At 39.5% G+C, this 10,222-nt stretch overlaps 1 protein-coding gene across 1 annotated transcript; it reads left to right on the forward strand.

Annotated features, from left to right (window-relative positions):
- Positions 1 to 8,090: 8,090 nt before the first annotated feature.
- LOC147698666 (targeting protein for Xklp2-like) lies at positions 8,091 to 9,913 on the forward strand. Its single transcript, XM_086936265.1, has 2 exons — positions 8,091 to 8,385; positions 8,976 to 9,913. The coding sequence occupies exons 1-2, from the start codon at positions 8,091 to 8,093 to the stop codon at positions 9,911 to 9,913; spliced, it is 1,233 nt and encodes a 410-aa protein (XP_086792391.1).
- The last annotated feature ends 309 nt before the right edge of the window (positions 9,914 to 10,222 follow it).

Below are 10,222 nucleotides of genomic sequence, written 5' to 3' on the forward strand. Positions count from 1 at the left end.
GGCTTCAAAAATTAATTTAAGCAGTCTGTTTTCAAAGTGTGTGCCACGATCACTTTAAATGGTCACCGGAAATCCGTACCTAGGTATGATCTCCCTCAAAAGAAATTTTGCCACAGTAACTGAGTCATAGTGATGACTTGGGAACGCTTCCACCCTTCTTGAAAACAGACAGACAATAACAATGAAAATATCTCAACTTGTTATGTGGTGGCATGTCAATGAAATCCATTTGCAACCTGGTAAAAGGACCAGCCTCCTGTCCTATGGTTCCCAAGCTTACAACAGTTTTTCTGTTTGGATTGATTTGTTGGCAGATCAAACAACGCTGGCAAAGTGACTCCGCAATAATCCTAAATTTTGGATTATACCAAGTTTCCCTGAACAGTCGAATCATTGTGTCTCTTCCTAAATGACCTGGACCATGGTACATCCGTGCCATCTTTGTAAACCCAAATTTCATCTTCCTCTCGCTGTCTGCAACCTTCTTTGAGCCATGTGTTTTTCTCCTCATCATTTCCCTCATCTTGTAAGTCTTTTACTCCCTGCCATGTTTCTACTACAGATATTAGCATGAGAGAGTTCATGATATGCTCATTATCCTTTTCCCGATTAAGTGAAAGATTGTTTTTCGCACAGTAACGTGCAGTTTCATCAGCAAAGGCATTTCCTTTAGTTATATAGTCTTCTCTCTTTTTGTGCGCTCCACATTTGACAACAGCAATCTTTTCTGGTAATTGAATGCCGTCGATCAATCTTTTGATCAATTTTGCATTCCTGATCGGAGTTCCCGCAGAGGTCAAATAACCTCTTTGAGACCAAAGCTGGCCATAGTCATGAACTACGCCATATCCATACTGACTATCAGTCACTATGGTAACCTTTTTCCCTTCTGCTTTTTCACAGGCACAAATTAAACCAACTAATTCTGCCACTTGTGCTGAACGAATTCCTTCAAGAGTTGAACCCTCAACAATTTCTGAAACTGTGCAAACTGAATATGCTGCTCATAGAATGCCTTCGTCTGTTCTTAAACAGGAGCCATCAACAAAGTGAACAATGTCTGACTCTGGTAAAGGCACATCTTTAATGTCTTTTCTGGGTTTAGTACAGTATTCCAAAACATCCAAACACTCATGATCAATGTCATCAGTTTCATTGTCAATTTCAGAAACCACACTATCTGGTAAACGTTTAGCCGGATTGAGATTAACACACCTCGCAATGGATACATTATCTGATCCCAGAATAACTTTTTCATATTTGGTCAATCTGTTACTGTGCTGTGTTTTACTCCTGTTAAGAAGTGTTTCAACTGAATGAGGTACATATACTTTTACAGGAAACCCCATTATGATTCCTTCACTTTGCTCAAGGCTTACACTAGTTGCAGCCACTGCTTTTAAGCAACCTGGCAATGATTTTGCAACAGGATCAAGAACAGCTGAGAAATATGCTATTGGTTTTCTCATTTTTCCATGTTTCTGAATAAGAACTGACAATGCACAACCTTCCCTTTCACTGCAGTACAGCTCAAATTCTTTGTTGTAATTGGGCATCCCCAATGCTGGTGCTTCACACAGACTTCTCTTTAGCTTTTCAAAAGCCTCTAATTCTGTTTTTGTTAAAACAAACGGATCTTTTATGTCTGCCTTTGTCAGCCTCTTCAGTGGTTTCGCAATTACTGAAAACCCACAAATCCATTGGCGACAATAACCAACCATTCCTAGAAACATCCTGATCTGTCTTTGTGTAGTTGGTGGTTGTATTGCTCGAATAATTTTTATTCTCTCAATTGTCACTTGTCTGATTCCTTTTGCAATCCTGTGACGAAGGTATTTAACCTCTTGTGTGCAAAACTGTAGTTTCGCAGGTGACACTTTATGTCCCTCATCTGCTAATCGATTCAAAAGTGTAATGGTGTCTGTTACACAATTTTCTCTTGTTTTTCCTGCGACAAAGAGGTCATCTATGTACTGAACCAGTGTTGACTCTCCAGGTAATTTTAAATCTTCCAGGGATTTCTTTAACAACTGATTAAAGATATATGGACTCTCAGTATACCCTTGAGGAATACGACACTATGCTAATATGGATCCTGGAACCTGAACGCTAACATTCATTGGCGATCTGGATGCAGTGGAACTGTAAAGAAGGCATTACATAGGTCAATGACCGTATACCATTCTGCATCATGCGGAATCTGGTATAGAATTACCGCTGGGTTTGGTACAACTGGACAGCAAGGAACAACTATTTTATTAACCTTTCTCAGGTCCTGAACTATCCGGTATGTTCAGTTTGGCTTTTTGATTCCCATAATCGGTGAATTACATGGGCTGCTTTCAATCTCTCTCAAAACACCTTGCTTAATGAATTTTTCAATCACAGGAATGACACTCTCTATAGTTTCAGGTTTCATTTTGTACTGAGGAATGTTTGGAAAATCTATTCCTTGCCTCACAGTAATTTTTACTGGGTCCACATGTTTCATTAAACCCATTTCATCACCAGTTAAATCCCAAATTTTTGGATTAACTGCCTCTTTCAATTCTTCAGGTAAATTGTTTTTATCAAAAGCAGGGAACATTTTATTTTCTTCGTCAACCATTAGCATTGCCAATTTATACAGACCATCTTCTTCTAAAGTCTGAAGCTCAATACCATCGGGTGAGCAGTATATTTTGCAGTTCATCTTGCATAACAAATCACGACCTAATAGGTTAACGGGACTGCTGTTACAGACAACAAATCTGTGTTTGTCTTTGTAATTTCCAATTTCTACATCAACTGGTTTTGTCAAATCTGTTTTTATATGTTGATTAGCTACGCCAACCACCTGGATGGTTTCACCCGAGAGAGGAAGGTTTTCAATTTCCACTGATCTAACAGTAGAACGGGTAGCACCAGTGTCCACAAGAAAAGTGATATCTTTGTCATTCACTTTACCATTTACAAATGGACCTGCCTGATCTACCTCAAGAGTGGCTCCAAGTACACACTCTTCCTCCTCTCTCAGGCACCATCATGAGTAATCCTCTGAAACACTGCTCTCATTTTCTTTCAGCCAAAATTGTTGAGAGACATTTGACACATTTACTTTTTGTGATCTGTTTACCTGTTCAGCTCTGAACTTTCCTGGATTCTGTTCAAAATTTTTATTTTCTAAGGTTGCTATCTGCTGTTCAGCTACCTTCACTTGTGCCCACATTGCCTTTTCCTTGAGTTTCTTTTGTTTTGCATCTATCTCATCACTGCAGTATTTTGCCTTCCTCAGGAAATCATCGACTGAAAGTGATTGCCAGCCGACAATTCCGTTTCTAATAATTTCTCCAATTTCAGGTTTCAGGCCATAAACAAATCTATAAATGAAGTGGCTCATGTCACTTTCACGTAATTTTTCATAGCCACTGTATTGTTTAAATACCAGGAGTAATCTTTCGTAAAAAGAATGAACTGATTCTTTTGGTTCTTGATTTGTTCTGTCTATTTTAACCCAATCTACTTCTTTTGCAGGAATCTTGTTTTTCAGCCAGACAATTACTTTGTTAAAGAAATCCATGACATCGTCTGAAGGAGCACCTGTTATTCTATGTCGAGGTGGTTCCTCTTTAGGCCAACCAACAGAAATTTTACATTCTGTCCAAAGATCCGATGGGACAACAATGTCAAAGAAACCATCAAGATCAATCCACAGAACTTTCGAATCCTTTATAAATCTGTCAACCTGACAATATCATTCCACTGGTTTTTCTCTCAGCCGAGGAAAATCATTTGTAAAGAGCAGAATATCCTGTTTTGTCCATGGAACATGAACATAACCTCCACCAGCTATTTCCCTCATAGGAAATTCACCAAAAACTTCTCCTCTTTCTCTCTTTTCTTCTTCTCTTTGTCCATTTAACTCTCCATTTACTTAATTCACATAATCTTTTTAGAAACACAATTAGTTCTTTTACATGGGTTATCCTGCCTGTGGTATTTAGATTCTCAATATCCTTCTCGGAAAAATCCACTCTGTAATGTTTTTGCAATTGTTTGTGACGACTCAAATCTATTTCTAATTCAGCAGCCACTTCTTCGAATTGTTCATATTTATTTTTAGTTTTCCACTGAATGCTCTTGCAAATAAATAACAGTTCATCATCCTGATATTGCTTCAAACAGTCAGTACCAATTGTGTCAATAATTAATTCTTCTAAATCTGCTTTTAATTTTGCAACATCAAGTTGTTTAGACTCAGGAACTTGTTGAGGAATCTGTGTTAAATCTGTTTTATTTGTGGTCTTTTCTAAAGAACCAGAATCAGAATCTGCAGCTGATGGTGTGGCACCATTTGACAAACTTTGATTTAAAGTTAAATTTGGCATTGTTTTGTCTCTGTGAATTTCTGGTAATTCAGAATAAAAATTTTCAGCCACTTTTTGAATTTCTGCATTAAATGGATTCGTTAAGACTGAATGTCTGTTTTCACCCTGCTCAAAAACTGGTACAACAGGACCAATTATAACTGGTACTGTTACTGCTTCCATGCCTTTTGTTAATTGCTGAATTAATTCTCCATTCGCTTTTAAATATTCTGAAATGTTTGGTATATTTTCAGGTAGCTCTGCTTTTTTGTCGTTATTCGAGAAATTATTTCTCGAATCTGAAACCTCTGGATAATTTCTGCTTTCTCTTGGAGTATTTGATTTACTTCTTGATCTTGCCCTTTCAGGTAATCTCAAAAATCTGGGTGAATTTTCATCAATCTCTCTAGGAGGTGCACTAGGAGAAATTCCTGAAAAGCTTCTCGGGGTAGACTGTGAACAGCTTGGCTGATAAGGTGGTGGATTAATAAAAATGTCTTCTAAAACTGCATCAAGATGACCTTTTTTCCAGGAATTCTTTTGACCATATGTTTCAACAACCATTTCTATAACCGAGTACAAACCATCATGCATGTCTACTTTTCTCCAACGACGCACTCTATCCTGGTGGGTTTCCCTATTTATATCTAATTTTGGAACTCTTGATGTTCCCCAATTTTCTCGTTCGAGTTCCATCATTTCAATTTCCCATTCAACTAAAGCTTCAAATTGAGTGGGTCTGGGCCCTGGCGAAAGAGCCATCATTTTATCTCTTAAGTTTCTTAAAACTTTAATATTAAATGATCCATCTTCTGGCCAGGCTAAAACACCATCATCTTTGGTATATTGCATCCAATTTTCAAACCAGAGAACCGTATGATAACCATATTCTCCTTCCATATATGCTGCAGGTTTTTTGTACTTATGAAGTAATTTTCCACCACGCGCTTCAATTTTCTTGTCAGGATTGAATACATTTTTAATTTTCTGAAACCATGAAGGCTTCTTTTCTTCTTTATTCCAATAATAATTCATGTTTTAAAACTTTAGAAAAGATCGTAAGTATTTCCTTGTTGTTCCGCTACTCACCAACAAACCAATCAGGTTAAGCCACGTCACTGCCTTGCTCAACCAATGAGAATCCTGTTTTCAGAAAGGACCAATCAGCTAACAGCTCATTTCGGTGACGTGAACCAATCAGTGCGCTTGCTCTGGCGTATGTTAATCAATCGCAGCGCGAACCCTGTGACGTATACTGCTGCTGCAGCGAAGCTGCGCGTGTCAGTGTCACTCCGTAAACTCACCCCTCATTTACAAAATATTTTCACAGCGCCATTTTAAAACAATCCTTTTCAATGAATTTCAGTTAATAACTATGGAAAAACAAACCATTTGTCTGTTTCGCTAAACAAAGTGATAGTTTTGCCAGACATTCAAGATTTCACTCTCGTGAAATAGACAAAGCTATTTTCACAAAAACTGTTTTACGCATTCATACGGGGAAACTTATTCATGTATACATGAAATCTTTGGCAGGACTCTAACCAACCAATAGAAATCCACAAACACCAGTAAGAAGAGACGACGCCACCTTACCCTTCACACAAGCTCGGAAAAATCCTACTACTCTTTTCGTAACGAGTTTTAAAACGGGCTCTTAGTCCCTATACTCAGAGCTACGATTTCATAGGCAAACCTCACTATACATACAACCTGTCATACCTAAAATCCCTAAACTTGTGTTGTACGTCCACAACACTTAGTGATATTTCAGTACCACTAACTTGGAAACAGAACAAATTAACTGTGTAACTTCACCTGTCACACTACTCTGCCGGCAGATAGGATTTTTCTCACTGCTGGAAAAAACCTTTCGACAACATATAACAACTAGACAAGCTTAACATGTGTTAAACATGTATCCTATGTAATTACCATGTAACATGTCAGTTACCATAGTAACTGAACTCTGCTACCAGAGATTTGATCCAGCGGGCCAAAGGAAATTCAGTCTCATATGTACAACTCTACTCCATGATACTCACCATTATTCATAAATCTATCACTAGGCCCATAGATGACTGAGACATGAATTGACCAATTAAATCATATGACCTAATTAATCAAACACTTTCATAAACATTTAATTAAGTCAAAATCATAGGCAATGGATTAACTAATGGTAACTCAAACGAAACAAACAAGACCAGCTTGTCATTTCAAAATCTATTTTATTAACTTTATTTATCGAGCAAAGAGCATTTAAGAATTTAATTCTTTATTAGCATTTTATTAAGCAGCATTATTTTATTAGAAAGGCACATTAGACTGTCAGTCTGAATCAAAATCAGCATGAAAAATGTTTAAGCATTTAAGAACTCATTCCCTAAACCCTATTTTCCTAACTTGTCTAAAGAAACCTAAAGGGAAAAACATAAGTTCGAAAAGATCTTACGTGAGTCAAAAGTCCGACAGCATCTCTGGAGCACAGGAACGAGCCAACAGAGCTCTTCCCAAGGAGGCAATTTTCATACCTTTTCTCTATCTAAGACTAACTAAAAGAATACAAAAAGAAGACCAACTCGAAGCGTGATTGGTCGAGAAATGTCAGTCCATGAAGTCATTCGCCTTTCACATTGCAAAAACCATATTCCTTAAGAGCGGCATTGTGCTTTGTCTACATGTGTCACAAACTCTTCGGTGGCTTGCAACATTTAATGAAACAGTTCGTTGCTTCCTCTGCCCAAGCTTTTCCGCCGCTATGTCCTGTCCTTGGCATTGAAAGTTATACAATGATTATCTCAGCATTCAGCACAGCTCAGCTTCTGAGAGTTTGGTTTTCAAAGAATCATGAAGAAAATGTTTTCTTTCATTCTCTGATGTGCAAGGCCCAACTCGACAGGACTTCAGACATCCATTTTAGAAATAGGCCACAGGCCTCTTTTTAGCAAGACTCTAGTATGCAAGGAAACACAAGACATCAATTAATTTGAGTAATGATAATTATTCTGTTACCCACCCCCTTCACTAATGTTAACCCATTAGTCTATGTTACCTAGCTTTATGCACCAAAGACGAACAAAACACTGACACATGAAAGACACGACATAAACAAGAGCACATTTAAGAAAATGCACATGCTATTATTTTAAACAGCCGCAATTAATGTTTGACAAAACAAAAGACAAAGTTAATATATTATTTAAACGTAGTGACAAATGCGACAAAAGCACATATTATTAGTCCCACGTGTTCATGAAGGTGCACATTACTCTAGGTTGAATTAATACAAAAACATGCAACACTCGTTAATGTATTATAAATTAGGGGGTTTAAATCTACGAACAAATTCTTAACTTATTTCTGAAGTCCGCTTCATCAGGGGCAATCGTTCATATGGCTTACTTGACATAGAGTATCCTCCCTCCATTCTCGAACACTTATGTCACCATTGGGGCAGCCCAGAAAGGTAAAAAGAAGTGTATACATTATTAACCAAAACTTCCAGCTTCAATTGGTTATCATACGGTCTATTCCAAAATTTAAAGGAACGTAAAAGCAAGCAGAGGCTGAAGCGGGTTGACCCATTACCTATTTCTGTGTATTTTTAAGTCTGTCTTACACACAGCTTTGGCTGTTTGCTAGAGCTTTTAAAAAATAAAAATAATAATACATATCAAGGCTTTGGGCAAAACAACTTCAGCTACTGATTTGTTTTGTCATTCCAACTTAGTATTACCGAACATGATTGCAGAGTCAGGCATTGTGAGGGATGGCAGTCTGTCTCTTTACATCAGAATGTATGTCAGCAAGGAACGAGCATCAAAAGACCAACAAGTCTGTCAACAGTCACCAAGTAACCACCAGACAGGAGCTATTTTGTGCAGTACAGTGGTGAGGGTGGAGACAGCATCTTGGCTCCCTGCAGTAGAAGGTTTGGTGCTCAGCAACATGGTGGAATGTGTGAGGCCCTATGGTGCACAGTGCTACCTGAACTGCACTTGCATCATGGAGTGTGATCAAGAAAGTGAAGCATTTTGTAGGTGCTCCCAAGGGAAAGGGATAAGCATCTTTTTTTGTATTAACTAACATATTATTAAAAGGTTCATGCATTATAGGCAGCTGCACTTAGCATTGAAAGAACAATCTCTGTCCATGGCGGATATCGCATAATATCCCTTGAATTATCATTTTGACAGCTGTACTGGGTATACATATATGTATCCATGTTCTGGTGTTTATTGTGTCCTTTACAAGGCGGGGGATTTGTTTAAGCCGTTACTAGATAGTATGCTTGTTACGAAGGATGCCGCAAGACGAGAGAATACGAGCCGCACTGTTCGTGACCTTACGCGAGTAACCCACCTGCAAGAGGTTCAAGGAGGACGAGCGACCCCTGCATGATCTGCGCGCTTTCCGGTGCACAGACACGTTGCTTGATGGATTCCGAGGCTATCCCTCCTGAGCAAGATGAGACACTTGGACAGCCAAGACGCTCCCAAAAGGATCTTCCAGGAGCCATTGTTGCACCATTTTCATTTTAGTGCAGCAATGCAGAGCAGTTTGGCAATATCGCAGCCTCTCCTCAAAGTACACATGCTAGTGTAAGGAATGCCTTTACTATCCAAGTGTTGGAAGCCCAAATATCTGCGAGACTGCCAAGGAGGGTCTCCCGGAGACTGTCCCCTCAGGAAAAGAGGAGGCAGCTGGCAAAGATCCGCAAGGAAAGACGCGCTGTTAATGTTCTACTTCCTGTCAACGGGCCAACCCTTCCTACTGCTGAAGAGGTTTTGCCTCCTCCCACAGCCGATGGGCAATCGCTTACGCCTTCTGAAGGGCACCTGCCGACAAATGCCACTTCCCCTATCAGATGCCAAGCACGAGTACTGGATACCAGATCACTTCCTGGGGAACTATTTCACTCTGAAAAGCAGCCTATGAAAGAATTCCCTGAACCCACTGGCTTCAACATAGAACACAAGGCAAGGATCCAGGAGCGAGGGGCAAAGTGGCAGCAGCCTGGACTGGAAAAGTGCCTATTCCTTGTGAGGTCTTGTCCAACTGAGATGTTGGAAGTAGTGGAGAAACCGCCCATTTTAAAAGATTCCAGAAAGCCACATAATGGTGTACCCTATAAACCAGTTTTTCCAAACCAAAGACGATCCCAGCTTGCACCATTCTCCTTTGACACCAGAGATAAAGAGCGTTTCGAAAAGAAGATGAAAATACTGGAAGATCTAAGGAAAGAGAAGGTTCCAGTGTTCAGAGCTAGATCCTTGCCTGCCTTTTACCAACAAGTAGATGAGAAAGCTGCAAAAATGACGAAAGAAGGTGAGCTCAGACCGCAGGATGAAGCTGCACACTTCAACACTCCATTGAACAGTGTCATCTGTCTGGAAGCTTTAGCACCAAAGAAGTTGTTGGTTCAAGACCCATTCCATCTGGTCGCTAGGTGTGGGAAGGGCGATTTTGAGAGTCAGATGGCTGAAGTTCAATCCGTGAAGGCGGAGTTGGAAGAGGAGAGTAGGCTTGGGAAGGAAGTGCAAAGGGTCAAAGAGCAGGACTGAAGGAATGATTATGGCATGTGAAGCTCAACCGCTGAGGTGCCACAGATTGTCCTGAGGTCACCCAGCATCAAACCACTTCAAGTTCCGAACCTGATGCCTTCGGTTCTTGTGAACAATGTCATTCATGAGGACAGCAGCATTTGCTGATTTGTGGGTGCTTTGTGATGTGTATATGTGGCTGTTGTATTTAGCTTGGTCCTCTGTGTGGCCTGGATCATTTATTCTGTTTGTAATTACATATTCCATTCACCATTTGTGCCTTGTATATCTTTGTACATCTTTGTCTTCTGACCTCCAAGTAGGTCTTAT

This window comes from Lissotriton vulgaris, chromosome 8 (genome assembly GCF_964263255.1).
Source record: "Lissotriton vulgaris chromosome 8, aLisVul1.2, whole genome shotgun sequence".
Lineage (NCBI taxonomy): Eukaryota > Metazoa > Chordata > Amphibia > Caudata > Salamandridae > Lissotriton > Lissotriton vulgaris.